Source organism: Glandiceps talaboti, chromosome 4, assembly GCF_964340395.1.
Source record: "Glandiceps talaboti chromosome 4, keGlaTala1.1, whole genome shotgun sequence".
NCBI classification, from domain to species: domain Eukaryota; kingdom Metazoa; phylum Hemichordata; class Enteropneusta; family Spengelidae; genus Glandiceps; species Glandiceps talaboti.
This window is the reverse complement of record NC_135552.1, coordinates 12366120-12387714: the sequence shown is the minus strand read 5'-3', so window position 1 is coordinate 12387714 and position 21595 is coordinate 12366120. Positions and strand designations below refer to the sequence as shown.

Here is a 21595-nt window from a genome sequence, read left to right as displayed (position 1 = left end):
GTAGCAAAGATCTCTGTGGACACACCTTTTCCTTATATTTTCTGCTGTATGTACATCATAAAATATTCATTTGTCAATAGACATATAACTACACGCAAACTACACTTTGTCAAATTGTCCCTTTGTATACCAGAAAGGCTATTGTAAGATTAGTCCTTAGGGTAAAAAAAAAAGACAAGTCAAGATTGATCTGAAAATGAATGTTTATCTAAAAGGGGATGTATTTATATACACAATTTTACTGGAAAGTTGTACAGAAAATGGCTTCAATATTTCTGTCATATGATAATGGTCCAATTTGCTAGAGATGTCAGCATCATTATTGTCCTGTATGATTGTTATGTTTGCTAACTCCCAAGGTCAACAACAATGAATTATGGGTAAAATTGTTATTGGTAATTTCAATATACAAATTTGAATTCTCTGACTGCAGAGTTTGAAAGTAAACACACACACACACACACACACACACACACACACACACACACACACACACACACACACACACACATACACACACACACACGTACACACACGCGCACATAAAACCATCTCAATTATAAGATGTAGACTCAGTAAAGAGACCATGCAATGAAAGGATGAAACATGAAGTATTGGCATGTACTTTTCCAATCAAAATTATACAGTACATGCTCATTACAGGTAATGGTTTTTTTCAATTGTTAAATACATAATTTCGTATAATGTAGTTCCTGTATAATTTATGATAAGATAATTTCACGCTATAATAAAATTTGTAGAATTTCATAATCTTATAATTATGACTATTATTTATGCTTCATAATTATTGACATAGTTCAATAATTTGAAATAGTTAAATATTAAAATGAACTAGGTTCCAGCATGATCTAATGTCCAGACACTTGTGACAATGACCCTTGTATTGATAAAAAGATTGTACAAGAATGATAAACCTGATATTGATCATATGATGCAGGCTTGATGATGTAGGAAAAAGATCTGAGGAAATTACAGAGATAAAAATGAACACTGTGAGATTAAATTAATTTGTACATTATATCTCAATGGCCTTCTGTTTGTTTCAAAAAAACTGCAGTTCCTGATTATGGAATTATAGTAAATGCCACTTATTGAAATTTGATAATGTATGTTATCTGTTGGTAATGATCAGAGTAGTGATTCTAGGATTACAAAGTTCTATCACAGTCATACATGATATAGTTGACAGCTCTCAGTTCAAGTTATGTTGTGTATATTTGGTTAAATTTCTAATTATCTTTATATTACAATTATAAGTTTATTAAAATTATAAATAGTATAATTTTCCGCCTTGCAAAATATGAAGGAATCTCATCTCTTAACAATTGTTGTCTGTTTGCTAAGGAATTATCGTAACATTCTGGAATTTTGAAATTTTGGACTTTGGACTTTTGTGACATATGGTATAATTTTTTGATAAGACAGTTGCATATTTGCCGAATAATAATAATTGCACAGATATTGAGAAATGTATATTTCAAGTTGTTTAGTTGCTGTGAAATTAGGGTTACTCCTCTTGGTTGTAAGTTCTATGTGAATGGTTGATAAAGTTATTTAAAACCATGGTTACAATGTGTAATATATGTCTGACAAATATACAGTGCAGTGATGTAGAAAATTTATTTTATTTATCGGTGTGTACAATTAATATGTATAATTATGTACATGTAGTCAAAGTGTTAAAGTGTGATATGTAAATCAGGTGGTTAGATCATCGTAAGTCAACCCACAGAACCGGAATCAGTGTCAGAAACTCACCAGAGATATATCATAATCTGATGTATTCGTCATGTATAGTATCATCACCCACTAAAATATGATATGTCACTTAAAAACTGAAACGCTTTTGACATATATAGCAAATAGATATATGAGATACAAAAAAATGTATGGGTGATGACAAATGAGGTCAGAGCTCAGAATATTGACATCTATTCCCCATGAAGTTCATGAATTATTTATTGAGGACATATGTATGAGTCTAAGACCTAAATTAGACCATGACTGATGTATATGAAGTACAGGAGATGTACTTTCTATTTAATGGTTGTCTAACAGGTGAAAATGAAACAGTGGTATCACCAAATCTATGAACCATAACTCATAATTTGACTCAAGAATGTCACAAGACTCCAGTGGTTACTGGTTTCCATATTAATATCATATCATAAACACATGTGTATACAGTATACATGGTACATATGCATTTATATTATGATTGCATTAAAGTGGCCATATGGATGACAAATGGGTATTTATTTGGGATTTTTATTTTTTAAGACAACTCTATTGTGCTTTCCTAGAAAAAAACAACAATGTGAAACAGCGTCGACCAAATCCACATTTGTACTTCAACAAATTACAAATAGGTAAACAGTGTGTAAACAGTTTGTTACTGTATTTACAATAACAAATATACCGGGGGTAGTACACATTTTTTAATGTTTTGCAAATTGATTTACAAATAAGGACTTGATATATGTTGTTTCACATTGTTTTTTCAAGTGGGAAAATATAGTCTTGGTCTTGAAATGGTCTTGAAAAATAAAATCCAAATTGGTACTCATTTGTCATCCAGAGGGCCACCTATAGCCTATATGATAAATTCCAATCTGGGGAAAGAAAACTGATGTAAATGAAAGTCAAGAAGACAAAAATTGTTTTAAAAATGTTCAGGGTCTGCAGCTTCGGGTTATTGGAAACACACAATTTTTAGCACAACTGAACTGATAAGGTTCAGTAGTGTTATAGGCATGGCAAAGTGTCTGTCTGTATATCTGTGTGTGTGTGTGTGTGTGTGTGTGTGTGTGTGTGTGTAAACAACTTAAAGTCAAAAACCACAGGACCAATTGCCATAATATTTGGTGGGTATATTACCTTGGGTTGTCTAGTTTAAATTTGCCTTATTAGGCATCATTTATAGTGTGTGGTCTCTAATAGGCATCTGTGATCAAATTACTGTTACATGTATGGTAACATTTCATTAACTGTTTTTGTTGTTGCATAGTCACAATAAAATGTTATCTATAGACAAGTTGATATATATATGTACATTTACATCATTCATTAATTATTGGATGTACATTGTACATGCATAGTTGTGTGTAATAGATATAACCGTATAGACCCAGGATCTTATGATAAAACCAAGCTTATTACATACATTATTTGTACCACTTAATACCAACCTGCCAAGCACTGAAACTTTATACAGGTTTATGTTAAGAATGTCATGACTGCAATTTCAAATACATGTACTACAAGTATCATGCTGACTAGAGTGGAGACTTTGAACTTTTGGCATTTATGGGTCAAGAACTTTGTACCAGTAACAGTATAAATGACAGAAAATTAAATTTTAAATGTATGTTATGAACAAAAAAGCAAAGTGATGGTACAATCACAAAAATGTACATGTATGTATAAACTTATACAACAAATGTAGATTAGTGTTTCAGTATCGCTGTGCTTGTGAAAATATGACCACACAAAATTGAGACGCTGCAAACACTTGTGTAATTACTGGCGTATGCTATACTTGCACCCATGCTTTTATGGTACTCAGTCTTCTTAATGTTACTAAGATGATGATCATATTATTGATCGATGTGATGGGTTCATATAAATCTCTTTGGTCTTCACCAGTGAGTTGTAATACGTAATAGTAATACATGTACAAGTCAAATGTAGTAGTTGTGTTGTATTGTGTTCTTTTATTTTAATAAATGGCCTTCCATTGCTAGGCAGAATGCCATAGGGTTGAAATTCATAGTATCATTCATCCAACATACAGATCAAGTCACCATGGTGAACTATCAATAATAAGCATACATACATGTACATACATGTACATTGTGTGTCACTGATTCCAGTGATTGTGTCAACCCATCCATTTTCAATCAACATTACTAAACCTTACTGTACTGTATTCTATGATTGTTATCAATATATGAATTTTAACACTTTAATTTTAATATACACACCGGATGTATATTATGCATGCAAGATGTATTATATGCTTCAACATTATTGTCCAGAAACTGAAAGTAATAAAAAATGTTAACTTGTGTATACATGTAAACTGTATCAATTATATTATCAGATTCTGTTTATATAATACTGTACATTGAAATACTGAATTTGCTTTGTTTGTATATCATGAGATGATGGCGATAAAAGAAAAACATTTAGGTCAAAAAAAAGGAAGATATTTGCTGATAAAACACAGCTTTCCTAAAAGCAGAAACCCAGTCTCTGCACCAATATTTATTGGTTTAAAGACTACCTGGACCTGAGAGATACAAAGTGTAGATATTTTAAAGTTGAACTGGTACATTTTTCATCGTGTATATTTGCATATATGTACATGTATTGTCGTGGTTATTGAACAGTTCTATAGATCTGTACATTTTGATCATGACATGTCAAATCAGTATACAGTGTAGGAGCTAAGGACTGAGGTGTAGTGATTTGCTGTTGGGTGTTCTACGTCTAGTTTTTCAAATTTGTACAGTACCTCTAATCTCTTAGCCCAGAGACTTGTCTCAGTGTTACTATCTCAAGAAGCTTTGACTCTACAGTAAAGAGCTTCTTTAGACAGTAACACCTACATCAAAATATGTCTCTGGGCGTTTCCCCATCTAGCATTGCTAATCCAAGGTGGATATTTTTGAAAATACATATTTGGTTCATGTCCCTGATGTTTGTCAGCTGGTTATCAATACATGCTTGAATATGACATGTTTATGTCTTTGTCTTGGTTGTTGAACAGTTCAAGCAATCAATATGAAAATGTACAAACATAACCACATTTAGGGTACTATTATTAAGATCACAAACAAATAACTAGCCTAATTAGTTACCCTGTTACAGTACATTTTAATGTGATTGATTTAGAATACTAGTATACCATATACATGTACTGTACTGATAAGTGTGTAATTCTGATAGCAGGTGCTATATAAAGACCATATCAATTTATCAAAATATTTTACTTTATATGAAAATTTCAAGTAATTAATATTGACCAATAAATTTAATCTAGTGTCAATGAATTTTAATGCTTCTTGAAAATATTTGACAATTTTACTGTGTATTATATTGATACAAGAATTCTTAACTAATTGATGGCATGACTAACAAATTCAGTCTGAAGTTAATAATGAATGTTAATATTCCATGAACATTTTTCTCAATTAAATTTGTTTTACAAAACTGATTATGAAGGATGCCACACCCACATTGCACACGATTACACAAAAATGTGATATGAAATGAAAGTATTTTGATCTGTAATGAAGAATTATTATATTGTCAGTATTGGAAAGACTGTGAATGCCTCACATCTGTCTGGCTTTCACCATTTAAAAAAAAAAAAACGACAATGATTAATTGAAATTGTCAAATCGCTGACTTTATCATGTCTAGAGTTTGAGACTTAATGTCTAACAGATGTAAGAATTGATAGATGTAGTGTCAGAAGAAATCATCCTTGACAAAATATCAAAATTATATCAATAACAAAAAAAGGACAGGTGTACATATACTGTGACTTTGTGTTATCCTTCCTAAAGGAAAATGATATGAGAGAACGGCTTCCTGCATGGAAATAGAAAGTCAGGAGAGAGTATTCAGTACTAGTAAGGTGCCAGACAGTGTGACAATGTAACACAAAATAATTAGGTTGTATAACTTGTAATGAATGAAAATAAATCAAACTGCAGCACATAGGGAATAATACTGTGAACTAAAGACTTATTTTCACTTATTTCACAAGAAATGCAAAAACAAAAACAAAACCATACAATTAAAAATAAGTAGTGACTGAAATGCCTTCTTGACCATGAATACAGTGTACCAGTCTGGTAAAAATTAGTCTATGAGAACTCACTGAGGACTATATAAAATTTCAAAAATTTGTAGTAGCAAAATACATGTACAGTACTCACAGATAGTGTATTGTCAATGAATGCATACTACTCAGCAAACATTGAAAGACTACTGACATTTCAAATCAAATCATACTGATTTTTTCTGTGATTGACCTAATTGCGTGCTATTTCTGTCAAGTTTCCGTTATTTTTAGGTCAATATTGAAAGTGTTCAAATTTCATTTTACAGCAGAGTGAACAATGTAATTGGTATTTTCAATTATAATATTACATGTAGTAAATCTAAGAGATAGAAGACACGTACACTGATACCTCACGCAAACCAAGTAGAATGCGTTCAAACTAAGAGTATGGGTTTTATATCCTGGTCATTCCATGTCATGAGAACACACCTCTACATGTAGATGAGATTAGCTATAACTTTATTATAACTGTGTAATCAAAACATAATCTTCCCATTAGATTTTTCCCATTTTTTTCATAACTTCCAATTGTGGCGGTACAATTATATTATTCCCCAATATTTTTCTTCATTCAGCCAGAAAGTACGTGTGACCTAGTTTGACACTACTCATATTTCAAATTGACTGGTAGTGACAAGGCTCATATTTTTCTTGGATGAATGAAGAAAAAAATTGGACAGTACAGAAATGTACATGTACATGTAACATGGACAGTAAAATATAATGAATTTGGAACATTGGAAGTCAGAGACGAATGCTATGTTTCCATCTATGTTTTACTGTCCTATTGATTCTTTGAACCATACATACTGGGTTATAACTGTACATGTACAACAATGTTCTACCAACTACATGTATACCTCTTAGCCTGTCTCAAGCTGTGTTAAAACTACCTACTAGCTCAGTAAGTTTTCCTCTTGTATAGAGTATAAGATACAATACAACCCAATGTTTAATAACCTTACAGCAAATTGATGTTTCTTTCCTTTGAATCAATCATATATTGAAAATCAAGAGAGAAATACTCAAGCAAAATGATATATTAGTTATGATATGATAATATTATCCAACAAAGTTTAAATAGAATGACATAAATCTCTAACATACATGTACAGGTACCTGCATACACATGTCAGTAAACTAAGAAATATTTTACATATTTGTCATTGAAGGAACAGAAATATCACAAAATAGTGTGAAAATTATATTCAAAAAGAGAATATATTCCATAAAGTAAAATGCATCCTAAGGTAATATTGTATACACAAGTCTATTTTAGCACCTAGATATAACATCTGTAAGTGACACCATATTACCACATTCTTTAGACTAGCTTCTAGATATTCAACACTTAACATATCTAGAAACATAAGATTATAGAAAACATACTTACATGTAGTAGAAAACATTTAATATCATTAGCACAGTGTGTTTTAATTGTGTAACAAACATGGCAACCTACATGTATCTAGAACTGTTACATAAATGACTATCAAAACCCATATATTAATGCTAATAATTAATTTTAATCCTCTTTTAAATTCTATCAGGACGGTATTTCTCAATACTCAAAAAAGTACAAGTTGAAAAAAACAGGAAAAATTATTGCCATGGCTTCACACCTATTTAATGATTCTGAATTTGCAACTTTTTCCAGAATTATAAAAAATGGTGTGTAAATTTAACATAGGTGAATTTGAAATCCTAACTGCCTTTAAGAAATCGGTAGTTTCCCAGACCCCCTTTAGTATAAAACATGAAATAGTTGTACATGTAGGAGTTTATAAAAGAATAGCTATACAGACATATCTTTGTCATAAGTCATTCATGTTATATTAAGCAACTCATGGGTGTGTCTATTGGGTATTGTGTAGCCTACATGCATGTAAATAGAGCTGTATGATTCAGTCACTGATGAATGCTAACAGATATAGTTAGCGATAGCCAAAAGCTGTGGTTAATGAAATACAAGGATAAGTTCCATATCTAATGTGCGGTTGTAAAAACAATTAGAATATATATCTACACAATGTGTGTTTATTGAATAAATTAACTTCTTTTAGGAGATACAGTTATGTCAGCTGGGCAAGCCTGTCATCATTCTAAGGTGGTGTTCAAGTCTGTCATCATTCTAAGGTGGTGGTCAAGTCTGTCACCATTCTAAAGTGGTGATTTAAAGATGGCCTCACAAGATTTATCGGTGACATTACAGTCAACACATGTCATGTGTATTTATACTTGAAATTTGTCATTTAGATGGCCTTGTGATTGTTATTTAGATTGTCTTTTATCAAAGTCTACTCCCCCTGTATATTATAACATTGTATTATTATCTGCAGACGATGACTTGAATTTAATGTGCTGGCATGAATGACTCATTTTGCATACTCTAATCTAGGGATATTAAGCCTGTCTACTGGCTGAATCTGTGACTCCCTACAGTTGTTCTCTGTACATTGTACTTGTACAAAGGTGAATGAACCTGTCTCCTGGCTGAGTCTGGGTCTCTGCTATCCCAGTTCACTATAAAACCAAATGATTGTATATACATGAAACAATATATATGCATATGTATGCATGAAGCAGTCACAAATTCAGTCTGTAGACAGCCCTAGGGACTCTAATATGTATCTGTACCTACCCTACATACCAATAGATATGACCACACAGTAACTTTTATAAGCGTATGTCACATGACTTAATTATAGTATAGTATATATTTTATTTGACGTGACATAATGTAAAAAATACATTATCTAGAGTCAAAGACAACATACAGAAACAAGAAAAACTAAGATATCAGATGTAAATATATGTGAAATACTAAACTACAGTATTGCATGCAAAGATAATGATGAATTAGTAAATTTTCCAAAGCTATTACTAGTAATGAAATCATTCAAACTCATTAATAATGTTATTAATCATGATATGATATATAGTTATTTAAAATTATGCAGGGATTATGTAATATATCAAATGATATTATATTAATTTGGAAATTGATAAATTTGAAACTTTTTTTGACACTATATATGGTGATATATTATACACACTGGGTGTTCCCACTGGTTGTAATAAATTATAGTGAGTCAAGACATGAAGTAAGAGTTGATACCGAACATTTATTAATATCTTACGTGACTGTCTACTAAAAATAATTTCATGATCATGAATCAACAGGAAAAAAGGGCTTACTGAATGCGATTGATGTCCATTTGTATACATAGTTTTAATAGTACATATTCATGGAGGATGTGATACAGCTTTTCCCTGATATGTTGTCTATAAATAAATGATGCATTTTCTAACCCTAGTTTAACTAAGGGGAATGAGCTCCCTCATCTTCAGTGGATTACCAGCACTGTCAAACTCAGTATATATTACTAAATATTATACCATGCACAAGCCAAGTTATCTTCTCTGAACAGAAAATATGGATTATATACCCCGGTCGTTCTACATCATGACAACCTGTGTCTACTTCACTGGTTCTGCAATGCTTGAAATATGAGTAAAACGTTCCAAATCGCTATTATTTTTCCAAAATTTCCTGAATTTATTTAGGAGGTATAATTATATTATTTTTCCTCCAATATTTTTCATCATTCAGCTGGAAAATACTCATACTATCATAGTGGCAAGGCCCCTTAGGTCACTTATTTCCTTGGCTAGATGAAGAAAAATATTTGGGAAAAATATCATGACATACATGTAGTGATATGGAGAATTGTGAAAAATTGGGATAATGAATGTATAACTGAAATAACCCATATGTACATACTTCATGTACAAACATAGCGTTATTTACCAAATACTAGTACTTTCAATTCAGCTTTCCATATTGACGTAAGTACTGTTTTAATATTAAATATTTGATTTATTTTAATATGGAATGGTTAATGTAGCTGTAAACATACCAACTATATAGTTCATAAGTTTAATGATTTTATGAATGGGAATAATTCAATAAAAATATTGACAACCATAAAAAATTCAAGTCTATTATTAAATACCTACATTTATAGATGTTGAAAACTGTGACGGCCATTGTAGGAAAATTACCTACATTTTATAAACATTTTTATCATACATGAAGGATGACCCTTCTTACTTGTAAAGTTGTATGTTTCTCATCTTAACATTTAAAAAAAAAAATGGGTTACTACATGTAGATAAAAGTAAGAGTGTGCATACATGGACATGTTTGTGATATTGAAGTTCAATTTAATGTCAAACTTTCTAGGATGCATTTGAAATAACAATTGTGAAAGAAGGATACTAGAATCATATGGATGGCATTTCCCCCCCCCCCCCCCCCCCAAAAAAAAAAAAAAAAAAAAAAAAAGAAAAATCAGCCATAGGCTCATGAACAGTAATTTTCATCCAGATTCATGTTACAGAGATGCTTGTGATGTTGGCATCTTTATTATCGATGACATTGTGGTTTTTTTCTGATCTGGGTTCAAAGGGCATAATTTTATTCAATTTTTGTATCATTAAAAAATATATAGGGTTGATTAGGTTATGAGAAACATAGATGGGGCAACCCTAAGCAACATGTATACATGTAGTAATAAGGGTTCTCTTGCATAGTGCATGGGTTCAGTCCTATGATTTATTGACAACAATGTGAAAATGATATTCAAAAAGAGAATATATTCCATAATTAACAATAGTTGTTCTACTACAAAATGTCCAGAATTTTTATCAGCATTTTCTAGTGAGATCGTTGAAAAATGAAACATTTTCTGTCAGTCAATGAATACTTGACCAGATTTCCCATAAACCCCTGCAGGAACTGTCCAAAATGGTGGAATGCTGGTTAAGTTCAGTAGCATTCAAAGTTTAGAGGTGCAAGTTTATCACCCAATGTCTAAGTTGATGATAGCAGTAATCAGTACAAGTGTACTAGTAAGACGTCTATTAAAAGGCAAAAATACATTGTAGGCCTGACACTGACAGAAATTTTCCAACAAATTTAAGTCAATGTGAACACTTTGCAAGCATAGTGTACAACCATGTATGATGCATGTCTATGGGCAGACAAGATTTCATAAATGCGAACTTACTAGTGCTAGAGGGGAGTTTTGTAGTCCTAAATACTAAAAGCCCTGGAGCTTACACAATATAAAATGTAATCCGTTTGTCAAAGTATCAAGGGAGTCACTATACATGTCAGAAAAGGGAGTTTGGGATGTTGAATTTTAATTGAATCACACCTTGTATATAAATTGAAAATTTTTGTCGGAGATTACATGATAAGAAAAACGTGATATTTGGCTGGAGACTGATATAGGTGATGTGGCAGGTTGTTTGGGTGGACAGAAAATTAGTTCTGCCCTGTTGAGTATTAGATAAACAGATATGATGTCATTGTTTGCATAGCATGATGTCATTGTTTACAGAGAACTCATGGTTCAGTCACACAGGTAAAAAGTACAATATTAAATTATCAATAAACTTCTGAAACGTGACAATGCTGTTAAAATTTGAAGTGAATCTTCAAGATATTTGACAGGAATGTTGTTTCTCAAGGGAGTCGAGTTTCAATTGAAGATCTGCTTTTGTGAAGAAAGCCATTCTAAGCTTGTACTAAGGTCTTTTAGAAAGTTACATGTAAACAAAAAACTATTTGTGTACTGTGTCCTAGCAAATTTACATATAATATGTCATTCCCTATGTCAGATACATTTTAGAAGACTAATATTCCCAGCACTATTTCAAATTAAAATTGTGATGTTGGGCGTAGTCATAAAAATGGGAGGTTGGTAATAATATGTCCATTCCAAAGCAAATTACTGAAATTCACAATTTTTTCAAAAGCAGTGTTTATGCAAACAATACAGACTACTGAAAGACTTCTGGCTTTCCCAGGTAAGGTAGGAATGGGTAACTTATATTTTATGTTTATAATGCATTGAAAGGTGTATTCTTTGATGTCCTGTGTATCACCAGCCCATAGACTTGGCTACTGTATATGGCCATACTATCAACTCATTATGATTATGTCAAGTCAGATATAGGCAAGTCTCTGGGCTAGTATATCTCTCTCACACACACACACACACACACACACACACACACACACACACACACACACACACACACACACACACACACACACACACACACACACACACACACACACACACACACACACACACACACACACACACACCAAATTCAGGACACAGAAGCACACACAGGTTTTTGTACATGCTGTTGTCCTAAAGCCAGAACAATTTTAGACAGTTCAGGAACCTTTATTATCAACACAGACATCAAATTGTCGGAAATTGTGGGCATTTAATTTTTTGTACCATTGCAAATTGAGCTGATGTACCATGTTGTTCATAAACTGGCTACTTGTAAGGCAGACACACCAATTTAACTTCTACCCTGGCTATAAAAATTACAATAGCTGATCTGGCAGGCTCTTTTGGTATGTAAAGGGCAAACCGATACATCAGATTACAAGTATTTTAAGTTATCACACTATTTTGCTAGAAGCTGTCAACTAGAAGATCACAAACAGATGGCTATTTTGTTTAATACTACGTATGATGTTGCCTTCAACAACTTTACCAAGTAAACATATAAATTTCACATATCTAAAACCCATGTCTTCCCATGTACACTAACCGTGACCTTTGCAGGTCAAGCACTGACCTTTACAGGTCAAGACCCCTATTGTGGATATATGATGCTAATGGACTAACCTAATGACTCACTGTCTGAATCCCATTCACTCCATGGTGTTTATAGCTATGATGGGTTGACACTAGTATCAAATGGCATAATCTTCTCTTTTAGTTTTACGTTTGTAATTATCTGTGGAGTGTACAATGATGTGTTATGCGTGTGTACATGACTCGGTTAGTTTTCAGTTACAACTCATAGTATAGCAAGTCAGTAGTTTTCATCAACTTCATGAAAGGAGAAACCTGTGTATTAAACTATATGGTTGGCCTACTCATGTGTGCATTCCAACCCACATTGCCCAAGTTATACATGTGTGCTTCAGCTCAAGTAATTTTCTAAATTCTAGCAGGGCATGACCACCATTACAATAAGATATGATATATATCATGCTGCCCTCCTGTGGCTACCCGATCCCCCAGCTCAAGAAGAGATCTAGACTAATGTAATGAGGGTGGAACAATGTGATGTATCTTACAATCTGGATCAGTTTTCACCATGTATAATGTATAGTCAAATTTATTTGTACATTAAACATTTATGCACATTATTCAAATAGTATGCTTTAATTTAGTAATTAGAAACCTGTGCCATCATCACTGCATACAGTCAAGTATATTATCAGTTCTAATATAGCACTATACTTCACTAGCAGCTAGTATACATCTTTGGTACAATATGGACTGAGATTTGTTTATAGTTATGTCTTTTAAGGATTTATAGTTTGTCATGATTTGACATGAAAACAGTGTGACTGAATTCTTTACATATGTTGGTGTAATAGTCTTAAGATACAACATGTCATCACTAGCCTGTTTGCTGCACTGTCTGCAGCTACATCGATCATTAGCTGGAGCATACCAGGACTAGGAGGTACGACAAGCTAATGATATATCTCAACAGTGCATTACAGGCTGTGTTATGACACCCATCAACCAACAAGCACACTTAAAAAGTCTGATTAGGGCTGAATAACACAGATGTACATTTATCTTACTGTCTAGGTACATCGCACAATGAACCCCTGCAAATTGTGAATGATTGTCAGGAAAAACATCTCTACCTTCAGCCTGTAGAGGGCATAGTTCATTAGCCTGAGTGTCAAGCATTTGTGTATATTTCAATGCACCACTAAAAGTTTACATGTAACTATAGACAGTCTCTGCAGTCCATGGTTTAACCAGCTTACCCCCAGAGGTATATGAAAAGTGATCTATTACCTATTGACTTGTGAGAGTACATAAAAACTATATTTGTACACAAACACAACAATTACCATGATGAAATGAATTATTGTAACATCAAACTAATGATGACTTCACTTTTAAAATCAGTGTGTCATTGATTTATTAAATATCAATTTTGAATGAAAATTGTCTATTTTATAATTGAGTATCATTTTTTAGATTTTCTTCCTTCATGGAAATCCTTCCTGCACAGCAAACCTTAATTGTAACAGAGTTCAGTAATTGCTAACTGATTCATAACATTGTAATTATAAAATTAATGCACAACACGGTGACCACGAACATCATTGTTTTGGTGAGATACAGATTGAACTATAATATCGGTATCGCACATATTTCCCAAATATAATTGTCAACCTTTAAATGGTATCTTCACCATGGTAACAAGTCTGTTTGATTTGTTCTTGTGATGCTGTTGTTATGGCAACCATAAAGATCTTGTTAAAATGTTGCACAGAAGCATATTTGGCATGAGTAGGATGTAAGTAGCAGAAATATTTGGTGTGCAAAGAATGATGAAAGTTGCAGTGTAGATATCAAAGAGATCTGATTATAGTACTTGTATAATACAATTAAAGTCAATATGTACATATACCTAGGCTAACTAGTAATCTATTTAGTGTTTATGTAATGTACTTTGATGGCAATATTTGATTAGTTAATAAAGACTTCAGTTGACTAGTGTGTTTGCTGTCTTAAAATTAGACCATTTCAAAATAATTACAGAATGAAATAAATATCTTGGAAGTCTTTCAATAGTGGTTATTTTTTGTGCTGTTGTTTTTTGTGGGATTTTTTTTGTTGTTGTTGTTGTTTTTTTTGGTTTTTTTGGTTTTTTGTTGTTGTTTTTGTTTTGTTTTGTTGTTGTTGTTGTTTTTTTTGGGGGGGGCAGAGCAGAGTATGTAAAGACAATAGAAGAACTAAAAGCAAAAACTTGAATCAATAATCAGCCCCCCCCCCAAAAAAAAAGGTAATAATGAATAAATAAATAAAAAAAGAGAGAGAATACCAAATTTATAAAAAAATAAAAAAAATACTAATAAAAAATGGTATGGATGGAATCATAGCAGCTATTAAGGTTCAGTGGATCTTCCTGACTCTTAATCCAAAAAATGTAAATTATACGTAGGGACCCTCCTTGTGATTCCTTGAAAATGATAGGAAATGAATAACAATATACATAATATATACTCAGTAGTTATGCAACTACAAGCACAGTTCTATCATTAACTTCTAGCCATTATAGCCATGACTGTGGTCGGTATCTTAAGTTTGTGTTATATTTGTTGGTTTATGATGGATGTATGTATTCAGTGAATGAAAATAGAAGATGGGGGGGGGGGATATGAGTTCAACTATATGTAAATTGCAAACATAGCAGTGTATTTCGTACTAGGCTACATTTACAGTTACATTTATGTACCTCCAGTACCAGTAGAAATGTACATTGTCTAAGTAAACATTTACAATGGATGTCTTACCATGACATACATGTACATGTATACCGATACAGGTACAGATACAGATACAGATACAGGTACAGGTACAGATACAGATACAGATACAGATACAGATACAGATACATATACAGGTACAGATACAGGTATAGATACAGGTATAGATACAGGTATAGATACAGATAAGATACAGATACAGATACAAATGTGTGTAGGAGTGGATACAGAATATTATACATGTAGCCTGGGGTATGCAAAGAAAATTAAAACTTTTCATATTTGCAACAGATAACATAATGTCTTCTGTTCGACAGTGTTTGGATGCTAAATTAAATGTATACATGATGTAATATACTAATTATAATTTGCTCTTTAGATTGACAGTTGTATAAACAGTTAATATGTCAGAACTTCAAGATGTAAGAAACTCCAGTTAAAGTCTGAAAAGTTCAAAGAAAGTTCACTGTGTACATTCTCTAGCATGGCAAGATAGTAGCGATAAGAGACATATTTAGAATTGTGGCTTTTACACTGTGCTATTAAGTGCCACTTTATAATTTAAGTAAAGTCATAAGATGCATTATTAAAATGTAATATGAAGCCAAACTTACCTGTAAATGTATTGTTTACTGCTAGGTGACATCAGTTTAACCCCAGGTGTTGTAAACAGGTACAAATCAATTGCACAATAACTCAAAAGAATTTTGAATGTTTAGTGCTCAATAGAAATCGTATTGTTATAAATAGCTGGAGATAGAAAGGAAGCAGGGTCAACAGCTGCACTTTGATGATCTCAAATCACTTCCTACTTCCTTCTTGAAACTTGCAGTCACTGTTGTTTTGTAAAGTATATCATGTAGATTGGACCATACTTGGGACATCTTTTGTTTACAGTATATCAGTACTTGTGATATTCAGTCGATGAGTTTGAAAAAAAAAAGTTTGCATATGTCGTCAAATGGAGTTTGTCTGAATAGTATAGTCCTGGTGTAGTGTTCAAGGATTTGTGAAAAGTCCTTAGTTTTATGAGGAAGTAACTTGGTATGGGCAACAGACCTCCAGGAGAGGTGTGCCAATGCAACTGCCAGTATATTGGTGTTGATCCACGTACTGTTAACATGACCATGAGTTTTCAAGTTGTAGTCACTCCAGCAGATTATGAGGAGAGAAGAGCCAGATATCTGGTAAAAAAACCATCTTGTCCAGATCGTGTTGCATTACAGTTTACATGTAGTACAATTGTATGTTTTAAGTTCTTATATGTGTACTGTGCAATGTGGGCATATATGCTTGGATCATGTACTTATGCATTGCTATATTTCTTGACAAATTTGGCATTTACGCTGTAGAAGTACATGAACATAAATGTTGTTAGCCACTAGGAAATATATGTGAAATAATGACCACATACTTACTCTGTTTATCTCCTTTTTCCTCAGGCTTCTATGGACTTGCCTCCTGACAAGGCAAAAGTCTTGAAATCATATGAAGATGAAAAGAAATGGGATCTCATCCGCGATCAGGTATTGTTTTGTTGATCAGTGTGTGAAATTTGTATGCAGTACGGTAACATTACACCAATGTACTGAGGAAATACTAGTTTCACTGACACAATATTTTGTAATATGACATGCATGTGTAATTCACATATAGGAAATAGTTACGTGACATGCCTCTACCAAAGAAAGCATTGTTTAGAAGCCACCATCAGAACTGTATGATATTACATATATGCATAAAACTTACAGAAAAGTTTATAGCAAACATCAACTTTGTGTCAAAGTCATCGTTGGTTATTAAAATGTAGAATTTAACTTCACCAAAGTATGAGTCTTGTTACACCAGAATGGTCACTATAAAAGAATTTACAGTAAAGTTAGTCTGTGCTGTACTAGACAAGTTAACAAAACATACCTGTAATATTAAGTTTGACAAGAATTCAGCTGAGATGCTGTCACAGTTATTAAGGTGTCAGTCGAGTGCTTGAGTGACACTGGTAAGACAGTGTGACAGAATTGCTGTTCCATAAATAAAATATGCTTTAACGAGATTATAGTGTATCCATTGTAATAATACATATGTTTAATATTTGATTTTCTACATTTTCTATTTTTATAACAGGAGAAAGTGGTGGCCAAAGAACCACCAAGCTACTACATAAATAAAATACACAAACTTATTGATCCATCTGGCACGACCAAGGTAAGCAAGCACATTTGGAACTGTCTTTGAATATTAGTAGCATGGTAAATAGTTCTTGTTACTCAACCAAGGGTTCTAATTTACTTTAGCCTAGAGTCCAGGTGATTGGGGATTTTGAATTTTGTTGAAGATGGGGAAAGCGAAATTCAAAATCCCCGATTGCCTGGATTCTAGGCTATAATTACTTATTTATGATATACTGACCTGATCAACTTAGTTAAGGATGTCTATGAACACATCTTGCAATTTTATTTTATTTTTTCTGTCTATCCATTGAATTGCAAACACTCAGACTCAGACTCTGTACTTACCATAGATTAGTTGAGATTTTTTGTGAATTTTTGTAAAAGAATAGCAGTTCACGTACCCAACAACTACTACAACAGCTGTATCTTTGTTGACTTTTTGTGTGTGACATTATAAGTACAGTCTTGCTTCAGTATTAAATGAGATAGCTATGACATTCAATATGCTTATCAACAAGAAGTCTGAAAAATAATGGACAGTTATTGCTAATAAAGTTTTGATTTGTTGTCACACTACAAACACATAGTACTAAGTAGCTGTTTTATTTTTCTGCTTCTGTGTGTATTGAAATGAAATGTTGAAAATATCATCGCTCATGGGTAGAGAGTCCACGATCACTTGTTTACCCGTGTGAAAAAATTAGTAACTGTACAAAAAAAAGATCATATTTGCAAATTTTGCACAAAAGATATGTAAAGTGATGTTTTTATTTAGACACTTTATGTATTGTTTAGACGTTTATACTTTGTACTACTGATAACATTACATAAGTACCACAGACATGTATGAAATAAATGTACCAGCATCTTGGCTAGCTGCCACAAAGATTGGTAACCTTATTCAGTAATTAAAATACAACATTAGCAAGTTTCACTCTTTTGTACTAGACTTGTTTTATAACATATTGTATTCACAACATTGTACACCATACAAAAGGATGTTGTATACTGGTGTCAAATTGCATTTTAAAGAGCTGACAGTGTTTGCGTTCACTGATAAAACTGACAAGCAATATAGTATGCCATTGTTTGTGATATCTGTGGTTGACAAAGCTTAGGACATAACCTATGAAATGAGTTCTATTATGGGTTCTCTCATCCAGCTATACATGTACATGTAGTGGTTCCTTTGTCCACCTGTAGTTGTTTGCTCATCCACCCGTAGCGGTTCCCTTGTGCACTTGTAGCAGCTCCTTCATCTAACCATAGCAATTCCCATATCCACCCATAGTGGTTCCCTCAACCACCAGTAGCGGAATTCCTTTATCCATTTTTTAGCAGCTCCCTCATCTACCCATAGCAATTCCTGCATCCACCCATAGTGGTTCCCTCAACCACCAGTAGCAGTTCCCTCATCCATCAGTAGTGGTTCCCTTGTCTATCAATAGTGGGTCCCTTACCCACTTGTAGCCATTCCATTATCCACCCATATACAAATCTCACTGTATTCAAGTGAAGCTTATAGGACTAAAATTAACCCAAAGTGCAGCCAAGTACAGTGTCAAACTTCCGGCTAATATTAATTTGCAGTATGTGTGTATCAATTGCAGTATGTTTACGACATTAGTTTCATATTATGATTTACCCATTACAAAATTATTAGGGCAGACAGAGATATTGTTACTTCTATTGTTACAGTTGTGAAGTAGGTATCAAAGTGGTTGTAATGACATGAATGGAGAGATACTTAGTCATACTGTACAGTAATTTGTAGATCATTATTGTTCCTATGAATACAGTGTGCAAGGTAACATGTGTAACATAAAAACACTGGCTTTTCTACTGTCTTTGCTATATGTACATTATAAAGTATGCTATTGAAAATTGATAAATGTATTTGTTATTCTGTTACTACGTATACACCTGGGTATCTGTTTGAAAATGGCAGCGGCTGCTTGTCAGGAGAAGTAATATTACAACAGCTGTGTCTAATAATCTGTCAGTTTACTCAAGATTATCATTCATGCAAACTTTGTTTGGTCTAACTTTGAAGGGAAAGTTCAGTCAGGCATATTTCTGCCTCTATGAATTGTATATGTATAATGATTACTGCTATCAATTGACATATGAATTTGGGTGGTTATAAATAGCACCTCAGTTTTACTTATTCAACTTTGAGATCTTATAAAGAAGCCCTACTGCACTTGACATGTGTTCAGTCATTTTTGGGAAGTTCTCGCAAGGGGTTATGGGAAAACCTCAGTTGATGACATCACATTTACCATATTCTCCTTTTCTTGATACACATTATATTTCTCAGAAGGCAGAAATAAGTCTGACTAGACTTTTCCTTCAAATGACTACAACTTGAAGAAATGAACAATTTCCCATTGCAGCTGCAGTATTCACACATATATATGTATGGTAGTTAGTTGAGCCAAATAATTACAAGGTTTAGCTTCAATAACTAGAATACATTTTCTGTTAATGGGCATATGAAATATAATTTTACTTAAAATAAAAAATAAGATTTTGACTAAAATCTGGGTATTTATGGCTGGAAATATTTGCTGTTATGATTATACAGACTGTACTTTTCTGTAATAAAAAAGAAGAAGGATTGATCCCATAAAGCTAGCATGAATCACTCCAGAACCTGGGTCGTAAAATTGCATATATAATTATTCTGGCAAGCCTCGTTTTGACCTATGGAAACACCAACATGGGAAAACTCAATAACTGTCGTCTTCATGGGATAGTGGCGACGCTCAATCAAAAGAAATTCACATTTGCATATGCAAATAACCTACCCAGGTTCTCAAGTGAAATAATTGCATGTCACAAGTAAAAGTGTGTTTTGACGTATGCTGAGCAATTCATATTTTGACTGTATCTTTAATAATAAATGGCACTTTATGATTTGTGAGAATTGACATGTGGGTGTTGATAAATTTATACAGTAATATGTTGTGACTATAATACCAATGACTCATAGGTAACAATGTATATGTAACATAATATAAAGATAATATACTTGAGTTGATAAATATTATGACTATGAGTATGATATGGGATGATTGCACAATGTCACACAAGCTCACTAAACTAACTTCGTTCATTTAGGACAAAACCCCCTCCCATCTCTCCCTGAATGAACGTTCACAAGTGCGACATCGACACATTTATACGTGATGTAAACCATGATGAAAAACACCACTTAGTCTACTACAATCAGTGCAATGTAAAAACATGATGGTAAAGACATTAAAATACTACTGGAAACCCAGCACTGTATATCTCACATTAGAAGTAAATTTTAACCACCTTTATATCAACATGTCATTAGTAAATACAGAACTGTTATCATTGAAGGCTTTAGTTAGAAGTGCAAAAATGAAGTTCAATAATCACATTAACAACAGACCCCTTCCCAATTAAATGAACCAAGTCCATTTATTGAACTCATTTGTGTGATATTGTGCGATCATCCCTAGAAAGGCTAGAGTTAAGGCTGAACCAGCTTGTCTGACCATAGACTCTGACTACAGGTATACATTTGGGAGTTTACTGACTAGCATTGGCATGCAGATATCTGTACAGTCCTCATATATGATCAACCACTGCATTAGATAATAGAACTTTAGTTTCCTTGTGTGTTTATACAATGTAGTTGGAGTTTTGTATGTCTGTATCAGCATATGACCGTTGGCTGGTTGATTTCAACTATGTCTTCTACTGTGTTGATGAAATCATCCAGCAAAGGGTCCTAAGCTATGTCTGTATACAGTTGCTCAATCAACACCAACAGTCAGTGTTTCACAAACAGCTGGTAGAGATTCCATTCACTCTGACTGTAGTGAGATGAGTCATACTATACATATTTCTGTACAAGTATCACTATCAGCACCCAATGTTTACAGTTTTTAGCTTTCACCTCATGTATGTACATGTACTTCATCATTTTCTTTATTTATATATATATATAAATATTTTTTAATTTCAATGTATGATGTATCTGCTTATCGTTGCATATTGCCTTTTGATTTACAATCTAGTATCCGTATCATGGGCATCTTGCTGAATTAAGCAGAAAGGTAGGGTGTTATGCCAGTTGTCAACAACTTATCATTGGTTTTCTTAGCTGGT

General features: G+C 33.0%; 1 protein-coding gene across 2 annotated transcripts in view; it reads left to right on the top strand.

The window, feature by feature from the left end:
- The window catches only part of LOC144433965 (formin-like protein 2), a 56352-nt gene that overhangs the window by 7140 nt on the left and 27617 nt on the right, over window positions 1–21595 (top strand). The window contains exons 2-4 of one of the 2 annotated variants that reach the window (XM_078122384.1): window positions 16721–16804; window positions 17403–17483; window positions 21505–21543. In XM_078122384.1, the coding sequence (XP_077978510.1) occupies window positions 16721–16804; window positions 17403–17483; window positions 21505–21543 (204 nt within the window). The remainder of the gene's footprint in view (window positions 1–16720; window positions 16805–17402; window positions 17484–21504; window positions 21544–21595) is intronic. The other variant, XM_078122385.1, reaches the window with a different exon arrangement.